Genomic DNA, 20751 nt, shown 5'->3' with positions numbered 1-20751 from the left:
TTTAAAGAAATTGGCCACTAGTTGGCGCTAACGAGTTTTATGCCTTTGTAATCACGTGGTGTTTCACACATCCACATAATATGCATAGCATTTGATAGATTTGCTTATACTGAGAAACCTTGCTTCAAGAACCATTGCTGTCAATCAACCCATTCATGAAATTTTCACAATTATGTTAAAAAAAAACCTACTTTTGCGATCTAGTCTAAGGTTTTTCGCTCAATCTCGATCAAACCACTAGGGCGCAATTCTCTGGACCCTCTAGATCAATAATTATCAAAAAGATGTTGAATTTTGTCCTTTGGGTAGCTATAACAGGGTTATTTATAAAAGGGGAGTGGCCAAGGATACCTAAAACCTTATAAACCCTGTGCAAAAACTAAAAACTTCACTATAACAGTTAAAAAGGTGTCAGAAACCTCATATTTCTATTTTAAATGACCTCAAATTGCAATAAAATGTTCATATGTTCACATATACACTAAATCGTCATATCATGTGATACATCTCCTCATTCTTAACTACTTTGCCTCTAAGACCACTGGTGTCAATCAAACTGTTCATTATATATTCAACATTATTTAAAAAGGCTACTGCGAACTAGTCCTAGGTTTTTTGCTCAATCTCAGTACAATTCTCTGGACCCTAGATACATAATTATCAAAAAATATTGGATTTGCCAAAAAGTCTTTTTTACATAATTGATTTAGGTGGTTAAAGCCATGTTAGCACAATGTCTTTTTCCTTATGTGCTTAAATACCTTAAAGTAGTAGTTTACAGATAAATTACTCACCCCCTTGTCATCCAAGATGTTCATGTCTTTCTTTCTTCAGTTGTAAAGAAATGATGTTTTTTGAGAAAAACATTTCAGGATTTCTCTCCATATAATGGACTTCTATGGTGCCCCCGAGTTTGAACTTCCAAAATGCAGCGTCAAAGGGCTCTAAATAATGAAGCCGATGAAAACTACTGCATTTTGGAAGTTCAAACTCTGGGGCGCCCTAGAAGTCCATTATATGAAGAGAAATCCTGAAATGTTTTCCTCAGAAAACACCATTTCTTTAAGACTGAAGAAAGAAAGATATGAACATCTTGGATGACAAGAGGGTGAGTACATTATCTGTACATCTTTGTTCTGAATGTGAACTACTCCTTTAAGTGCTTAAACCCCGCCCCGGTAATAGCTATATTATTAAATAGCATTTTTTTTTTACAAAGTTTTTATATCAGGCCAGAATCAACATTATGAATGCTACTACTAATACCAACGCTCTGAATTTTTTCCATCTAATTAAAGTAAAAGGATTACATACACACACACACATACATAAATATATATGTAAAAACAGGAAATATATGGAACATATAAAGCCAAGGAAGAGGTAAGAAGTGAAAAATGTACCAGTCAGTGATGTTTGTTGTGTTACGTATATGATATATGAATAATGAATGTGTTAAATTAGGACGCTCCCCATCTGTCAGCGGGCACCGTTGGGTGTGTCCAGTGTACCTGTCTATTGTCCAAATGCAGCATTTTCGCCCCAGGAACAGGTGGGATGGACTTGGACAACAGCGCTGTTTCCGCTCGCAGGCATGATGACTTGCAACACACACACAAATGCTTTTGCTATCTAAGAGACACTGCATAGACTTATGTTTTTATAAGCTAATTATAAATACAGTAAGCTAACGCTAGCAGAACATTTTTACAGTAAAAAAAACTTTATAATTGTTTTTACAAATGAGGACGACCCTAAAAGGGAAATTTAGGAACATTTTAGGGAGATTTAGTTAATACTTAGAAAATACACGATTTTCTTAATACTTTAAAAATCATTATTATCCACAATTCTGTCTTGTGCGGTTGATTCTGAATTACTCAGGAGAACAATAACAGCTGATGGAGTAAAGATGAGTTTGAGGCTTTGTTGATACATGCGCGTACTCACCTCGCCCTCTTCTGGTGAGACAGAGAACTGCAGCTCAGAGGAGGCAGTGTCGCACTCGGAAATAAAGGCGAAACGGGAGGGTGAGGTAGGAGGACCATTGTGAATTTGCTGACAGTGGGTGTGGTGCTCAGCATCCGAAGACTTGTGATTACCAAAACAGTAAATTATTGCTTTTCAATGGGTTCTTTGTTTGTAAATAATGTGCAAATCTGATAAAAACCTATTAACGGTTGACATATCATCATATAACGTTAGTAAATAGTTAATATGTTTCTCTAATTATACATTTCAGTACATATACACTGGGTTTATAAAACAAGACAATGTAGACAAGATCAATATTTTGCTAAATGGGATTTTCTTAACATTTAACACATTTAACTACTTGACAAGCAAGATGACATAAGATTTATTAAGTCTTGTTTTCTTATAAATATATCAAGGCTATTTATGAGAATATAAATTAGCCTATCATTAGTAATCTTTTCGTATTTTATGTACGAAAAAAATCAAATCTAGCCTACCAATTGAGTCAACAGAAGCCATCAGAATGTCTTTGAAACTAATATGTGAAGGTAAAAAAAAAAAATCGTAAATACAGTTGCTTTAAGCAAGAACTCACTTAATTTTTGAATACAGAAATATCGCGGAAAACAAGATTACATGTTCGCATTTTTCTTTTCTAGTAAGCCTATGTCTTTTTATTTATTTGTACTTTACGAGTTTATTTGCAAAAACAGATAAAACAGACTTTTAATTTTCAAAATTGTGTTTATGTTGTCATGTGTTTATTGGGTTAGCTGTGTTTTTATATATATATATATATAAAAATACCTTACTGCAGTTTGATGGAGATTAACAGGAATGCACAATGAAAAAAACATAATTTTTGAAAACTGTTAAAAACGGTGTTATCTGTTTTTGCAAACGAACTCTTCACCTGAATATACTATAAAAACTACTATACATTTACAATACTATACATATACAAAATAGTATACAATATACTGAGGAAGAGATTTTTCATTTTGCAGTCCAGTGCTGCCCCAATTGGGTCTATAGTTCATTAATTTGAGAAACATAGAAGCCAAAAGATGTTAAAGGTCCTATAAATGCACATAATTGAGAAGTGAAAAGACTAATCTGAGCAAGGGGTGCCCTCTGCTGCCCAATATGTGAAAGTGATATTTATAGGGGCATTTCTGGATTATTTCAAAAAGCAATTTGGTGGAAAAAAAAAATGTATTTACTACATGATTTCTGAGAGTTCAAGTCAATTTAAATGTAAAAGTCAATTTAAAAGTATTGAAATATTTTTATGAAACATGTCTTTTATTTATTTAATCAAAAATACACCAAAATCAATAATAATACTGGTAAATGTTAAAATTAATTTGATTTCTATTTTCATTTTCAGCAGCAAGAGTTCCGTTCATACTTTTGGTGTACTAAACTGGTACACTTAAAGTCTGCTAAATTGGAACTAATTTTGTACTTAATGCACATTAATTGTGCGGAAGTAGCACTTAAGTATAACTAAAGATATGCTAAAGTATGTTTGATTGTGCTTTAGTGGAACTATTGCAAGTATGCTTTAGGAACGATTTAAATATGCATTTAGAGACCAATATTATTCAGAGATAAACACATTTTAGGCTTAATATTAATAAATGTGCATTGTGCACAAATAGTACTCCAAATAAAGTTTAAATCAGTTTTTTTATATCAGTAAGTCTTGAGCTATATGTCAGTTAATATGTTAATAGATTTGAACCGTACTTGTATTTTAAATATATTACTTTTTTACTAGGGTTCAACAACATGCTTTCAGATTTTAACCAAATTTAAAGTCGACAAATTAAAGATGAAATTCCATGTGGCCTTTGGAGCTACTGTATTTGCTAAATAAATAAACAATCCATATTTATTTGGTTTTATTTTCATGTCTAAAATCTCAAGACCTTTCTCTCACCTTGCTCACAGTGCGTTGCAGTGACGTTTAGCGAGACGGCCTTGAGGTGCCTGCCTGTATGTCAGGAACACATTCTACCTCAGCAAAGGTCAACTGTGCCCTCATAAACACAAACTGCCAAAAGCTGACATGACTGACCAATGTCTCCTTGTCAGAAACACCCTAAGACAGGGTGAAAAAAACAACAGTGCCTAAAACTATTCTAAAGTGCTTAAAAATGTAGCAGAGTCAGAGTAACATTTAACATTCATCTGTAACTTTGTATAGTGTAAAAATAGTGTATTTCTTTGGTTAGTTAGTTTCAATTAGATTTAAAACTATTTTAAACAGAAATGGCTAGAGAAAGGTAGAAATAAAGGGCTGTTTGAAAGAAACTTTGAAGTGAAAAATGTTGGGCATAATAGTTAGTAATCATAAAAGAGCCAGCGGAGATGTCAGAGATAAAACTCTTAATGCACATTCTTACCTCCCTGTTCACCTGAGGACATGCGGCTGTCAGTCAGTCAGACAGGCCTAATGGATTCACTCTGTCTCACTCACGCACACCCTCTGGCTCTCTCTGTCTAAATGACCACTGCCCATTCCAATAGCAATAAGAGTAGATTTGGTTTCTTTTGTGCCTTTCACAAACCAAAAGATTTTGAAAAGCATAAGAATACAATAAATTTGATATACAGATTACTAAGGCCTCCAAATTATCAAAGTGAGTGACCCTGGACCACAAAACCAGTCTTAAGTAGCACAGGTATATTTGTAGCAATAGTCATAAATATATTGTATGGGTCAAAATTATTGATTTTTCTTTTATGCCAAAATCAAAGATTATGTTCCAGGAAGATATTTTGTAAATTTCCTATCATAAATATATCAAAACTTAATTTTTGATTAGTAATATCAAAGTCCCTTTAAGTTCTTTGCTTTAAGGCAAGTCATGTCACTCGGCGGCCATCTTTGAAACGCCTCTCGGGCATTCAAGTGCAGCTCCTATCTGTTTGAATGGGGAAACATCAAATTCTCCAAAACTGTTCACCAAGCTTACGATTAAATTTCATATTTTAAATCTCCAACGAAATCCAACAAGAACTGCCTCATAAATATGGTTCCTTGAGCTCCAATAGCGTTAAAAAACGCTTATTTTTCCTGCTAAATGAGCCAGTGCGCATGCGCAGTACTGAGCGCACGTCTTAGAGCGCCGATCGTTTCTATAGCAACCGGGACTTCTAACGGCAGCTGCAGTGACGCGCTGACTTTACTAATCAACGATTGGCTCTTTCATTAAGAAGGCGGGGCTTCGCGGCCATAATGAGCGTTGCATTTTTCCCCATTCAAAACTATACGAGTGACATGTCTTGGGTATTCTCAGAGCCATATAAAAAGAGAGTTGCGACACTCCCATAGGCTTCCATAGGAACTGAGGAATGCGGAAGTAAAGCGTGTCATGGAGCGGTCAATAGTTCCAAACAACCAATAGCTCCTCCATTGAAGCCCATTCATTTCAGCGCTTCTCAAGCACAGTCGCAAGTATATTGAAGAAATTACTGCATTTCTTTACATTTTAACGCATCAGTTGACCTCTCTCTGACCACTTTATCGTTAAAAAATAAACAGTTAAACTGTAAATGCAGCTGGATAACGTGAGAAACACCGTAATAGCGACCATAACCAGATACTAGTTGTCATATTTTTATGTTTTTAGTCTTTCTGCAATCTTTCTCTCCCTGTAGGAGGTTGAATGAGTTTCAGTAAAGACTGCATTCAAGAAACACGATAAAAATGTATGCTGAATGCAATTCGTTGCCTTGTGTTTTTTTAAACATTATTTTCATATTTTCTATTATGTTAAATGCCATTTTTGCTTGCCTTTTATAATATTCACTTATGTTGTATATTTGAATATCATAAAACAAGAGTAAATTACTTTTTTTTTAATTTAACATTAAATAATTAAATCGAAACATACTGTATAAAAAAAGAGTGTTTGATCATGTCCAAATACACATGCAGATGTATTTAACCTTAAATATTACACTAACTGTAATCTAAATACTATATTAGAAAATGTTATCTTTTAAATGGTCAGGATCATTATTGCACATATTAAGTACAAAAAACCTCCTCAAAATATTTACTAAATAGAACTTAACTATATATATTACAGTTATTTAATTGAATAAAAGTTACACTTAAGGTGTTTGGTCACATTTGACTGCCAAAGAGTATGAGAACATATTAATTATGTCTCTTTATCACTCCCCAGAATAAAATGCGATTGTAAAGCGTATTCAGAGAAGTTATCAATACACAATCAATGCACATTATGTGTTAATAATTACTCGAAATTGCTGCAAATATAGTAAAACTGCTGTCTATCCTATTTAACTCCATTCAAACACATTGACAGCGCGGAGCTGTTTGGAACTATTGAGAGCTCCATGAACCACGTGACCGTGCGGCGGCGAGATCAAAGCGTGTCGCAACTCTCTTTTTATATGGCTCTGGGTATTCTATAGTCTTTGGTAATATATGCATTACTAGAACTTCATTTGGACAACTTTAAAGGCGATTTTCTCAATATTTAGATTTTTTTGCATCCTCAGATTCCAGAATTTTAAATAGTTGTTTATCCCAGAATATTTTCCTATCCTTACAAACCATATATCAATGGAAAGCTTATTTATTGAGTTTTCAGATAACGTATAAATCTCGATTTCAAAAATTGACCTTTATGACTGGTTTTGTGGTCAAAGGTCACATATTTCAAGATGAACACATACTGGAATGAAGTAACTTGACATTATTTGTAGGGATGCACCGATCATGATTTTTCATGGCCGATTCCGATACCGATTTTTTACAAGCAAGCTGGCCGATTCCGATACCGATTTCCGATTTTTTCAAAAACAAGAAGTTATGCAAGTAAACAACATAAACAACATGTTTATTTAGTATTTAACAGGCCAAACTGGCTTTGGCTATTGAATCAATAGCATCTGACATCTGAAATTAAATAATAAATAAAAAATATGAAATTAAATACAGTTTAATAAGCAAAACATGCTTTTAGTAAAGTAAAACAGTAAGCCAACAGGCATTTTAATGTAAAATAATAATAATCATTCTTAACAGAACAGACTTTTATTTTTGGCTTTTCAAAAGTAAAGTAATGCTTGTTTTTTTTTTTGTTTTTACAAAAATAAGCATCTCAGCTTTGTCACAAGTGAGTCTGTTTCTTTTTTCATCTGTCACGTGAGAAGCTGAGCTGAACAAACGTTCGCTGTCTGCGCTTGTGCAGGGCGAGGACAGGTACGCTCGCGCAACTTCAGCGAGCACAGAAAAGCGGCTGTCCTTTGCAGACATTGCAGATTGCAATCTTCACGTCCTGCTCACAGATTTCGAAAAACCTCCACACAAGTGACATGTTTCTGAATGAATCGAATGCCGCGGCCCGCGTACACACTCCCGGAAAAAAACCGGCCGGGATAAAAACGAAAACCGGCCGGTTGCCGATCGCGCGTTAGATGCAAAAACCGGCCGGTTTCGATTTATGGCCGGTCAACCGGTGCATCCCTAATTATTTGTAGAAAAATAATATTAAAATGTGAGTATCAGTGATAAATCAGGCTTTTGAGGAACAATTATAGATATTTCAAGAATCACTATTGCATTTCATGTCGTCCTTCAGGAAGTGACATTACTTTGGAAGGAAAACAGCAGCACAAACATTAGTAAGTGTTAGCAATGAATATATTTCATTCTGCACGGTTTTGTGGTAATAATTAGTTTATCTGACTGTAACATCCTGTCTTTTTGATAAAATGACAAACTTGCAGGACATATCACAAAAGTACTTCAATTTGACACCCTTTCTTTTAACCCCTCGCTAGTGAGTAAAATGTGTAAAAATCAAGCTAAAATTAATTCTTTTTAAGTGTCTGAGCTAGTTTTAAGTCTGGTTTGCACGTTTATAGAAAGGCTTAATTGTGACCCTAAACCACAAAGCCAGTCATAAGGGTAAATTCTTTTGAATTGAGATCTATACATCATCTAAAAGCTAAATAAATAAGCTTCCATTGATGTATGGTTTGTTAGTATAGGACAATATTTGGCCCAAGATACAACTATTTGAAAATCTGAAATCAGAGAAATCAAATATTGAGAAAATCACCTTTAAAGTTGCCCAAATGAAGTTCTTAGCAATGCATATTACTAATCCAAAATTAAGTTTGGATATATTAACAGTAGATATTTTCATGGAACATGATCTTTACTTAATATCCTAACGCTTTTTGGCTAATGATTTAGTGCGAACTCCATCACTGTCAAAACACTGATTAGATTGAGATGAAAAAGAGACTTGCGGCCTTTTAGCAAGACAGTTGAGCCTACAAAAGAGCATTCAAAGGTTTGGGGTCAGTAAGATCTAAATGTTTTTGAAAGAAGTCTCTAATGCTCACAGAGGCTGCATTCATTTGGTTGAAAACACAGTAAAAACAGCAATGTTGTGGAATATTACTACAATTTCAAATAGCTGTTTTCCATTTAAATATATTTTAAATTATAATTTTCCCCTTCAGAAATCCCAAATTCCCCTTCAGAAATCATTAAAATGCTGATTTGCTGCTCATAAAACATTTCTTCTTATTATAAATGTTTAAAACAGTTGTTTCGTAATATTTTCGTGGAAGCTACACTGTAAAAAGTTTTTACCAGTTTTAACTTAAAAATTTAAGTTAAATCAACTTAAGTCATTTCAGCTCATAAGTTAAATCAACTCATTTTATTTAATTTGAGTTCAAATGACTTACGTTTTAAGTTGAATCTGGTGAAAACTTTTTACAGTGTATGATACATTCTTATCAGGATTCTTTGATTAATATTTATGTTACACTGTGGTTTGTAGATGCATGTTTGAGGTGTTTTCACTGAATGTTTGTAAATTATGAAATAAAGAAATTTCATCAAATATAAAAGAATATAAAGCTTTTTATGTAAGCATGCGCACTGCCCTCTGGTGTATGGATGTGTGCACACCAGTCACGTCCCAAATCATCCCTGTCCCTGAACAGGCGCCCTGCCAGTGGCAATGACATCACCCACCTCAAAACACAGACTGACACTCACAATTAGCCTCGTTCTATGTGGGTATGTGTGACAGGGCTGCTACATTCACTCCATCTGACGACTTGAGACTGTCTGACTGCAACGATGGCCTGAATCTCCTCTGGGTACAGAGGGTTTTTTAGAGAGGGCAGTGAAAGGTCCTGTGCCATTTCCAGTGAATTTCTTTCTCCATTTGTACTAAGGGAAGATACACAGTTGGGAATTGTTCAAACAATGCCGCAAAAATGTCTTTGAAAGTTCATGTACAGTGAGTTTCTAGCTATTCCAAAACTCGGCCCGTGTGTTTTGTTGCAAGACAGAGGAACAAAGTGAAATAAAGAAAGCCTGTGAGTCCTACGCTCCATGAAAATAATACAACATGACACAGTGGACAGAAATAATTGGACATCAGGTGATGTCATGTCTTAAGGTCTGAGTCTGCAGTAGAGGAATAACTGGACAATGATCCGATATGAAGTGTTTTGCCTGCATGGACTACTTTTTCATACTTAGGCTGTGAGGAAGAGCTACAAATTGCATTGCAACTCACACATGTGCACATCTTAGGAGTGGGAATGTTGAAGTATAGCAAACAACTATTTGTAGCAGTGTAGGATATTGTGCCATATTTACCTGCAAAAATAAAAATAAACAAATGATATATATTTAAAAATGAATTTAAAATACCAGTCAAGATGTTTTATGTTTTTAAAGAAGTCTCTTCTTCTCACCAAGCCTGCATTTATTTGATTTAAAGAACAGCAAAAACTGCAAAATTCTGAAATATTTTTACTATTTAATATAACTGTTTTTTATTTGGTTATATTTTAAAATGTAATTTATTCCTGTGATTTCAAAGATGAATTTGTAGCACCGTTACTCTAGTCACATTATTCTTCAGAAATCATTTTAATATTCTGCTCCTCAAAAAACATTTATTATTATCATTATGTTGAAAACAGCTGAGTAGAATTTTGTAAGGTTTCTTTGATGAATAAAAAGTTCAGAAGAACAGCATTTATCTGAAATGGAAATCTTTTGTAACATAAATGTCTTTATCATCACTTTTGATTAATTTAAAGGATCCTTGCTAAATAACAGTACTAGTTTGTATCATTTTTCTCCCCAAAAAACAAACAACTCTAAGCTTCTATTATAATAATTATTATAATTAATAATTGTTTCTTGAGCAGCAAATCAGACTAGAATGATTTCTGAAGGATCATGTGACACTAAAGACTGGAGTAATGATGCTAAAAAATCAGATCACAGGAATAAATTAAATTTTATAATATATTCAAATAGAAATCAGTTTTAAATAGTAAACATATTTCAAAACTTACTGAAATAAATTCATTTGGCTTGGTGAGCAGAACGGACTTCTTTAAAAAAAAAAAAAACATTAAAAATCTTTGACTGGTAGGACCACAAAACCATTTACAGGAGTCATTTTTTTGAAATTGAGGTGTATACATCATATGAAAGCTGACTAAATAATCTTTCTTATTTATTAAAATCTAGAATCTGAGGGTGCAAAAAATTCAAAATAAAGAAAATCACCTTTAAAGTTGCCCAAATTAAGTTCTTAATGCATATTACTAATCAAACATTACGTTTTAATATATTTATGGTAGGAAATGTACAAAATATCTTCATGGAACATGGAATTTTGGCATAAAAGAAAAATCTATAATTTTGACCTATACAATGTAAATATACCCATGCTACTTAAGACTGGTTTTGTGGTCCAGGGTCACATATATAATAAATCTGATTGAACAGTTTGTTTATTTATCATTGTTTTATTCTGGAAAAAACTGGAATCATTTCTCACATGCATTTTCGAAGCACTTTGCAAAATGAGTCAAAATACAGTGCCTTGCGAAATTATTCATACCCCTTCATTTTTTTTTTCACATTTTGTTATGTTGTTGCCTTATGTTAAACTACTTTAAATTACTTTTCCCCCCATATCAATCTACACTCCCTACTCCATAATGGCAAAGCAAAAAAAATTTTAGCATTTGTGCAAATTTATTAAAAATAAAAAATTGAAAAGATCCCGTTGCATAAGTATTCATACCCTTTTCTGGGACACTCGAAATTTAGCTCAGGAGCATTCATATTGCTTCTAGATGTTACTACACTTCGAGTGGAGTTCAACTGTGGCAAATGAATGAGTATGATTTAGAAAGGCACACACCTCTCAGAAAAGGTCTAACAGCTGAAAATGCATATCAGAGCAGAGGTCAAGATAACTGCCTGTAGAGCTCAGTGACAGACTTGCATTAAGGCAATGATCTAGGGAAGAGTTCAGAAAAAAATCAGCTGCATTGAAGGATCACAGAAGCATGTAGCCTCCATTATCCATAATGGAAGACGACTGGAACAACTAGGACTCTAGAAAATGTCTGCCAGCCCCCATCCAAGCTGACAGAGCTTGAGAGGTGAAAAGGTGAGGCAAAGAATGGCAGATAATTGCCAAATGCAGATGCGCAAAGCTTGTCACATCATACCCAAAAAGACTTGAGGCTGTAAAGGTGCTTCAACTACTGAGTTAAGGGTATGCATACTTATGCAATGTACTTATTTCAGTGTTTTATTTTTAATAAATTTGCAAAATTTGCAAATCTGGTTTTTGCTTTGTCATTATTATGGTGTATGGAGTGTAAACTGATGTGGGGAAAAATAATTTAAAGCAGTTTAACATAATGCTGCAACAAAACAAAATGTGAAAAAAATTAGGGGTATGAATACAAAGCACTGTATCTGTGATTGTACTTGCTGCCAACAGTGTTGCTTATGTTTGACTACTTTAGTATTACACACGTAATCTTGATGTGTTTTGGGATTATGGCATGTTCATAGGGCAGGTGGCATGACCAGCAGTCTGGTGCTTTACCCTGACCTGACCCAGAAGCAGAACCAGGTGCTGGGCTGTGATTATGAGTCTCAGAAGACCGTCCAGCCTGCAGCCTTCCCAGAGGCCTCCATATGGACACCAACTGCAATCTGTGACAAATGCTTATGAGCACAATCACTTTTCAACCACATACCATGCTTGTACCAAATGTAGTTAATACAGTTGGGATTCATATGTTTATTTATCCTAGGCTATAAAGATTTTTCTTTGATGCAAGTGCGCAAGTATTCATCTGCACATCACATTGTTGAGCAAACCAGGAACTCTCATTTTGTTCTCTTGTATCCTGACATAATTCCCCTTGGCACTGGGTCACATTACACGCTGACACAGGGTGCATTTTTTGAGATAATTTTACTCAGACTGCCACACTGCATTAAGCATTTACTGTAGACAACAAGAACCCCAGACTGATTTACCCTAGGCAGATTTTGAAGCATGAAATTTAAGCTGAATTTAAGACTGTAGGATGTGTGACAGTGTATTGAAAGATGGAAAGCAGAATGCATACTTCAAACCATATCTGTCAGTGTTAGTGTTGAGTGTTATTTCGGTTATATGAGCTGAAATGCTCTGTGTGTGTGTGTGTGTGTGTGTGTGTGTGTGTGTGTGTGTGTGTGTGTGTGTGTGTGTGTGTGTGTGTGTGTGTGTGTGTGTGTGTGTGTGTGTGTGTGTGTGCGTGTGTGTGTGTGTAAATGCATGTTTGAGGGCATGCGAGTCAGAGTGGGCTGGGTTATCAGAGCAGAGAGACAGAAGGCAGTTTGCGGTGGACAGGGGAGGAAATCACATTCTTCATCTCAACTTTGCCCATCGCAGTCACTGGCACACACTCTCTCTACTTTTATTGTTTGCTTTTCTTCATTCATTCTTCTAGTTTGAAAACCTTATTTTAGTCTCTCTTAATCTCTTCTAGCAGAATAGATGTTTCTTTAGGTTGCATTTTCCATCTTTCATTCTACGTCTGACAGTCTGGCTTTATTTACGTATTTTATTTGCATAACCTAATGCAATTTGGTGATACCAGATGGAGTCAAGGCATCATGGACCTCGACCTCTAAGACCCACAAGGTAAAACTGTCCTTTTAAATGTCTGTTTTCGTAATTTCCATTGTATTATTCACCTCTGTTGCCAAACTTTACCTATATCCTTTTGTGGTGAATCATTTCCTTTAAATTCTGCTCTATCCATCACCTCTCTGTCTGTCTCCTGCTGTTTCTATTTTCAATTTGCCCAGCTTTTTTCCTCAGAGCACCATTTCGGTCTATATCTGTCCATTTTGACTTTTCTCATTTCATTTAGTTGGTTAAATCTAGCTGATATGCCAGAATTTTTTCAGGTTTCTTTTATGAATATTAAGTTTGAAGAACAGCATTTATCTGAAACGGAAATCTTTTGTAACATAATAAATATCTTTATCATCACTTTTGATGTTTCTTGAGCAGCGATTTGTTAAACTATTTTAATAAATAGTATAAATATTTAGAAAATGTACAGTGTTTGCTGTACTTTGGATCAAATAAATGCAGGCTTGGTAACCAAAAGAGATTTTTTTTTAAAAATAATCTTACTGTTCAAAAACTTTTGACTGGTAGTGTATATGTGACCCTGGACCACAAAAGTAGTCATAAGGGTCAGTTTTCTTTTATTTATTTATTTTATTTTTTTATTTATGAACGCTGAATAAACAAACTTTCAGATTTTTCTGAAAAATCCTCTGGAATCAAAAACATCAAAGGTGCAAAAACATCTAAATACTGAGAAAATTGCCTTTAAAGTTGTCCAAATGAAGTTCTTATCAAAGCATATTACTAATCAAAAATTGTGTTTCGATAGATTTGTGGTAGGAAATTTACAAAATATCTTAAAATATCTTGGACCACCAACAAATCATCTACAGTTGGTCAAACCACCTTGGTTAAGCTTGTTTTTGAAATAAGATGACTGGTCAGTCAGCTAACCTTACTTTTTTTTAGCCTTACCTTTAATGAACAGCCCAGCTTGAAACCATCTACCATTTTCCAAAATGCAACTTAGTTTATTTGTGACCCTGGACCACAAAACCAGTCTTAAGTAGCACAGGTACATTTGTAACAACAACCAAAAATACACTGTATGGGTCAAAATAATTATTTTTTCTTTTATGCCAAAAATCATTAGGATATTAAGTAAAGATCATGTCCCATTAAGATATGTTGTAAATTTCCTACCGTAAATATATAAAAACGTTTTGGATTAGTAATATGTATGTCTAAAAACTTCATTTGGACAACTTTAAAGGTGATTTTCTTAATATTTAGATTTTTTTGCACCCTCAGATTCCAGATTTTCATATACACTGTAAAAAAAAACACACATAATTTGTTGAGTTAACTTAAAATAATTTGTTACCCTGCTGACTTAAAATTTTTAAGCTCAGTCAACTCAAATAAGTTTAGTCAGCTTGAAATGTTAAGTTGTACGAAATGACAACTTAGATATTTGAGTTGACTAAACAAAAAGAATTGGTTTGTTTCCCAGCTGCCTTTAAATTTTAAGTTGAATCAACTCAAATATCAAAAACTCAAATATAAGTTGTCATTTATTACAATTTAACATTTCAAGTTGACTAAACTTTTTTTTTTTGAGTTGACTGAACTTAAAGTTTTAAGGCAGTCGGGGAAACAAATTATTTTAAGTTAACTCAACAAATTTTTTTCATTTTTTTTTACAGTGTATATGAAAATCTGGAATCTAAGGGTACAATATATATATATTAAGAAAATCGCCTGTAAAGTTGTCCAAATGAAGTTTTTACTAATCAAAAAAGTTTTGATATATTTACGGTAGGAAATTTACAACATTTAGTTTTCCTATCCTAACAAACCATACATCAATGGAAATCTTATTTATTCAGCTTTCAGGTGCTGTATAAATCTTAGTTAAAAAAAAAATCGACCCTTATGACTTTGGTTTGTGTGGTCCAGGATCACATTTATTTATTATTTGCATAATTACCCATTCTAATCAAAGTTATATGTGCTGGTTCACAAATATAAATATATAAAACTAACATCACTGTCCTGCAGATGCTGGCATTAGCTTTAAAGGGGGGGAACTGTATGTTGCTGAACTGCCAGTTCAGGATGTGGACTACACAGCTTGATGTAATACACTGTGAAAGACTGTCTACTGAAGACCAAGCTCTTTATGAACAGTCACATTTCATTTACAGAGGATGTACGGTATACAGCATTTAATCCACTTGTAACACCAACACGCTTTGGTTTTGCTCCTACACTGCAGCCCAGCCATGCCTTTCGTAGGTTGTCCCCGCACAAATGGATGTGGAGGCCCAGGTCGGATGTTGCTACGTGAGATGCTTTGGCAGCTGGAGCAAAGAGTGCTTCAGGTTCAAGAGGAAGAGTTCCAGTACTGCATCTCCCGTGGCATTCTGGGATACCGTCACTCCCCAGCATACCCAAACCTGCTTGCCCTTATATCTGCCTCTGAACACCGGCAGCTAGAGCGCCTCTGTGGTCGCATCCCACCCTCACACACTGCCATTGTACTTTCCAGGTAAAACAAGATCTCTCACTTTTGCCTTGCGTGCTTCACTTATGTATCGTTCAGATGCTCTAAAATGGTCTTCAAATGCTCTAAAAAAATCACATACGCACCTTATTTTTTAATGACACAAGAAGCCAGACACATTAAATTTACAAATGGCCGCAACCACTCTTATGTATGAAAGTCCATTTCTGCCACTGAATAAAAAATAAAAAAGGTAATTGCAACTTTTTATCTTACAATTCAGATTTTTTTTCTCGCAATGAGATATAAACTCACAATTATGAGATATAAATTCAGTTCTGACTTTATGACACACAATTGCAAGTTAAGTCAGAATTGTGAGATATAAACTTTAAATTTTGAGAACGTAGCAGTTTTCCCCCCTAAAATAAATATATTTCACAATTCTGAGAAAAAAGTCAGTATGTGAAATATCACAATTGTGAGAAAAAAAGCCAGAATTGTGAGATACAAACTCATATTTACGAGAAAAAATATCTATTTTAAAGTTTATTTTTTATATATTAAGTTTATATATCGCAATTTTGAGAAAAAAGTCAGAATTGTGCTCTTATATCTTGCAATTTTGACTTTATAACTCACAGTTACGAGTTTATATCTCACAATTCTGAGAAAAAAGTCAGAATTGTGCGTTTATTTCTCACAGTTTTAAGAAAAAAGTCAGAATTGTGCATTTATATCATGCATTTCTGAGATTCTGCATTTATATTTCGCAGTTCTGAGAAAAAAGTAAAAATTGTGCTCTTATATCTTGCAATTTTGACTTTATAACTCACATTTGCGAGTTTATATCTCACAATTCTGGGAAACAAGTCAAAATTGTGTGCTTATCTCTCACAATTTTAGACGTTAAATCTCGCAATTGCAAGTTTATATCTCACAATTCTGAGAAACAAGTCAGAATTGTGCATTTATTTCTCGCAGTTCTGAGAAAAAAGTCAGAATTGTGCATTTATATAACAATTCTGAGAAAATAAGTCAGAATTGTGTGTTAATATCTCGCAATGACTTTATTTCTTGTAATTGTCAGTTTAATTTTTTGGTAACACTTTACAATAAGGTTCATTAGTTAAACATTAGTTAATGTACTAACTAACATGAACTAACCATGAGCAATACATTTGTTACTGTATTTACTAATCTTCATAAACGTTAGTTAACGAAAATACAGTTGTTCATTGTTTGTTCATGTTAGATCATGCTGCATTAACTAATGTTAACAAGATTTTAAAAACGTATTAGTAAATGCTGAAATTAACATTAACAAAGATTAATAAATGCTGTATAAGTGCAGTTCATTATTAGTTCATGTTAACTAATGTGATTAACTAATGTTAACTAAGGAACCTTATTGTAAAGTGTTACCAATTTTTTTTAAGTTTATTGCTACTTTTTACCTCACAATTCTAACTTTTTTCTCAGAATTGTGAGGTAAAAAGTTGCAATAACCCTTTTTTATTATTATTTATTATTCAGTGGAGTAAACAGGCTTCCAAACTTACAGGAAAAATAAGGTGGATAGAATGTAAAAATCAAAACCGATATATAGCTGTCTCCTTTAACGACTGACACTTAAAAATTTAAATAAAAAAAAGCTGTTTAAATACTCTAGAATATGACAGCTGATTTTAGATTAAAATAAAAAATAATGTTCCATTAATGTATGGTTTGTTAGGATAGAACAATATTTGGCTGAGATACAACTATTTGAAAATCTGAAATCTGAGGGTGCAAAAAATCTAAATATGGAAAAAAGTTGTTCAGATAATGTTCTTAGCAATATTACAAATCAAAAATTAAGTTTTGATATATGTTGGTAAATCATGTTGGACACACTTTAAAATTAGTACCCTTGTTTGAATTTAGTGAAATTTTGGTCATGATTTAAATAAAACAAAGAAAACAAATTCTTGATTTGTGGCCACATTTTGTTTTTTTCCGTCATGCAGGACTCAAGTACAAAAACAATGCTCACTTGCAATTATGCTGTTGATCTAAATGCCAGCACCACTGTGATTACTGTGCTCCTGTGATATTGCCTTTATATTTTACTTTTTTTTTTAAATCGTTCTCCATCAAGGCTCCATGACCTTTTGGCCCACAATGACATCCCTCCCTGGGAACTGGTGGGTGTCTTCAAGCAAGTTCTTAGGGACTTCCTGAGGAGCCAGGAAGACGGCATGCAGAGACGTCCAGCCCCTTCAGCTCTGCCAGCTATTCTTTCTGCTCCCAGTCCACCTACAGAGAGTAATGACAGAAATCACATTGTTGGAAATGCATCTAATCCTTTATCAGAGGAGTCAGGGAAGCACAGGGAGGAAATTCCTACTATTTCTAGTTATGTGGATAAGCATTTACGTGCTGCCTGTCCTTATTCTATCCACAGAGATTGGAATCTGCCATTTTGCCATCCTTTTGCTTATGAACCCTACAGCACCACACTGTGAGACACTTAATTATAGTCTAACATGTTCTCATGGCAATTCATAATTATTTTATGTTGATGGTTAGGTTTAAGAATGGACCTTAATGCTTACTTTTTCTTTTTTTACATCCTACAAATTTATACAAAATTGACACCTCGTAAAATGTGACCCTGGACCACAAAACCAGTCTTAAGTCGCTGGGGTATATTTGTAGCAATAGCCAAAAATACATTGCATGGGTCAAAATTTTTGATTTTTCTTTTATGCCAAAAATCATTAAAAAATTAAGTAAAGTTCAGGTTCCATGAAGATTTTTTGTAAAATTTCTACTGTAAACATATCAAAATGTAATTTTTGATTTATAATATGCATTGTTAAGAACCTAATTTGGACAACTTTAAAGGTGATTTTCTCAGTCTTTTTGATTTTTTTGCATCCTCAGATTTCTGATTTCAAATAGATGTATCTCAGTCAAATATTGTCCTATCCTAACAAACCATACATCAATAGAAAGCTTATTTATTGAGCTTTCATATGATGTATAAATCTCAGTTTTGTCAAATTTAACCTTATGACTGGTTTTGTGGTCCAGGGTCACAAATAGTTGTTTCCTCATGAGATTGGCTTGAAAAGCCCATGCAACCATTTTCTCTGTCTTTCCTGTTTCCAAATGTACTAGTTCTTAGACACATATTTACACCTGCATTGAAAAATAAAATCCTGTGCTCAAGTTTAATTAAATTAGACTGATGAAAAGTGATGAACAAGATGTATATGTGATGTTAAACTTGGAAGATGAGCCATAATCTGTTTGTAATTGATCAGTAAAATGGAAAAAAAAAAAAAATGACATGAAGTAGTAACTTTTTCAATTTAAAAAATTGTCAAATTCAAAACTAATTAATTAACATAAATAATTTACAATTAATTAAATATATTATTATTGTATTTATTTTTTATTATATTTTTAGTTATAGATTACTTTTTTATACTTTTGTGCTTTTATTTGCAGTTTTTTGAAGCTTGACAACTGTTTTTTATGAACTGTTGACAAGGGCATATTCATTCTTCAAAAACACTACTTTTGTGTTATATGGACAAAATAAAAGCATCAAAAAGTATATAACTATGACATGAGGGTGATTAAATCATTACAGAATTGTCATTCTGATAATTTCGTGTTTTTAGAACTATTGCGTTTATGTTATTATTAATTTGTGTCCATTGTTTCTAATTAACAATAACACCTTTTTTTTGTTCCATAGCTTTCCAGGGTCGACAGCTAATGATCAAACTGAAAGTAGCACACACACCCAGAGCAGTCAACCCAGATATCCAACCTAATCTGTCATTTTTTTCAGAGTTATATTTCTGGATTACAGAGCAGAGATTAGCCTGAGGGGAGAGGATTGCACCACTGCCTTTGCGCATCAGTGGTCCTGCTTGCTGCATGAACTAACTACAATAGCACTCTCACCTATCCCAAGCTTTTTAGATCACAGATAAAATCTTTGCTTGTCTTTTTATCATATATTGACAGAACTGTGTTTGTTATGTAGCATGGACTGAAGATGGCAGAAAAAGCTTCCATCTCACAGTAGTGTTAAACAGGGTATATACAAACAAGTGACGTTTACTCTTGACTGCTGAATAACTGTTGGACCAGACAAAATGACGTTCTCTTCTAGAGTGAATGCTGTGTTTAATACCACAAAAGCCTGCAGAAGCAGATAATGTAGTATATAGTATAAATATTGTCTTATCACATTTTCTGCTTATACTTTTGTTGTTGCCACTTCTACAAAAATAATGAAAATACTGATACTTTTGTGTAACATGCTAAATTGTATTTATTTGCTTTGTAAACCCTGCTTGCTTTATTCTTCTCCTCATGTCTATTGTCAGTAAAAGGTCTGCACAATTAAATTCGAACAAAACTTAATTTGTGTTTTTATAGCAATTATTTCTCACACCAGAGGACTTGGATGTGGGACTTGTTTTTTAGACCAGGTTGCTAGCATCTCACATTGGTTTTCATCTATCTGTGTTTTAGAGCAAAGTAAGGGATTGTGTGGCACTAACATGCTAATTAGGGGTTTGAGCGCGTACAGTAGCTTGTTAGATTGGTCACGGATCAGCGATCTCCACGTAAAACTGATCGTGCAGACCAAAACTGTAAGTCGTAGAGACTTGAAACTTGGCAAAAAGCAAAAAAATGATTTGTTGAGTCAACTTAAAGTAATTTGTTACCCTGCTGCCTTAAGATTTTAAGTTCAGTCAACTCAAATAAGTTTAGTCAACTTGAAATGTTATGTTGTACTAAGTGACAACTTAGATATTTGAGTTGACTTAACAAAAAAAAATTGGTTTGTTAAACTTAAAAGCTGGGCAAGTTACCCAGCTGCCTTAAAATTTTAAGTTGAATCAACTCAAATTTCTAAGTTGTCACTTAGTACAACTTAACATTTCAAGTTGACTCAACTTAAAAATTTTGAGGCAGCCAGGTAACAAATTATTTTAAGTTGACTCAACAAATAGTTTTTTACAGTAAAGGCTTGCCACAATCAGCCTGACGGGGGTGCTACAGTGATCAAAAGTGATCGCTCAAGTGTCTAATCTAATGCAGATTCAATTATGAGCCTAGCGAAATTTGTGGGTATTTTGGATTTTTTGCTAAACCTACTTTTGTAAACTAGTCCTAGTTTTTTTCAACCGATCTGAACCAAACCAGTGCAGAAAGATTCCCAGAGGAGCTAATATCAATAATTATATATATATATATATATATATATATATATTATATATATAT

General features: G+C 33.7%; 1 protein-coding gene across 1 annotated transcript; it reads left to right on the top strand.

The window, feature by feature from the left end:
• The first annotated feature begins 12707 nt into the window (after positions 1 to 12707).
• rd3l (RD3 like) lies at positions 12708 to 19884 on the top strand. Its single transcript, XM_073816814.1, has 3 exons — positions 12708 to 13013; positions 15229 to 15501; positions 17597 to 19884. Exons 1-3 carry the CDS (start codon positions 12970 to 12972, stop codon positions 17961 to 17963), a joined length of 684 nt encoding a protein of 227 aa, XP_073672915.1. The 5' UTR covers positions 12708 to 12969; the 3' UTR covers positions 17964 to 19884.
• The last annotated feature ends 867 nt before the right edge of the window (positions 19885 to 20751 follow it).

Source organism: Garra rufa, chromosome 13 (genome assembly GCF_049309525.1).
Source record: "Garra rufa chromosome 13, GarRuf1.0, whole genome shotgun sequence".
NCBI classification, from domain to species: Eukaryota; Metazoa; Chordata; class Actinopteri; order Cypriniformes; family Cyprinidae; genus Garra; species Garra rufa.
Note: the sequence above shows the minus strand (reverse complement) of the source record. Positions and strands in the feature narration are given on the sequence as shown.

Excerpts from the sequence above, each read along its gene's own strand:
- rd3l (XM_073816814.1), top strand. The coding sequence starts at position 12,970 with ATGGAGTCAAGGCATCATGGACCTCGACCTCTAAGACCCACAAG. Across the intron at positions 13,014-15,228 it reads CGACCTCTAAGACCCACAAG|CCCAGCCATGCCTTTCGTAG; the intron begins GTAAAACTGTCC and ends CCTACACTGCAG. Across the intron at positions 15,502-17,596 it reads ACTGCCATTGTACTTTCCAG|GCTCCATGACCTTTTGGCCC; the intron begins GTAAAACAAGAT and ends TTCTCCATCAAG.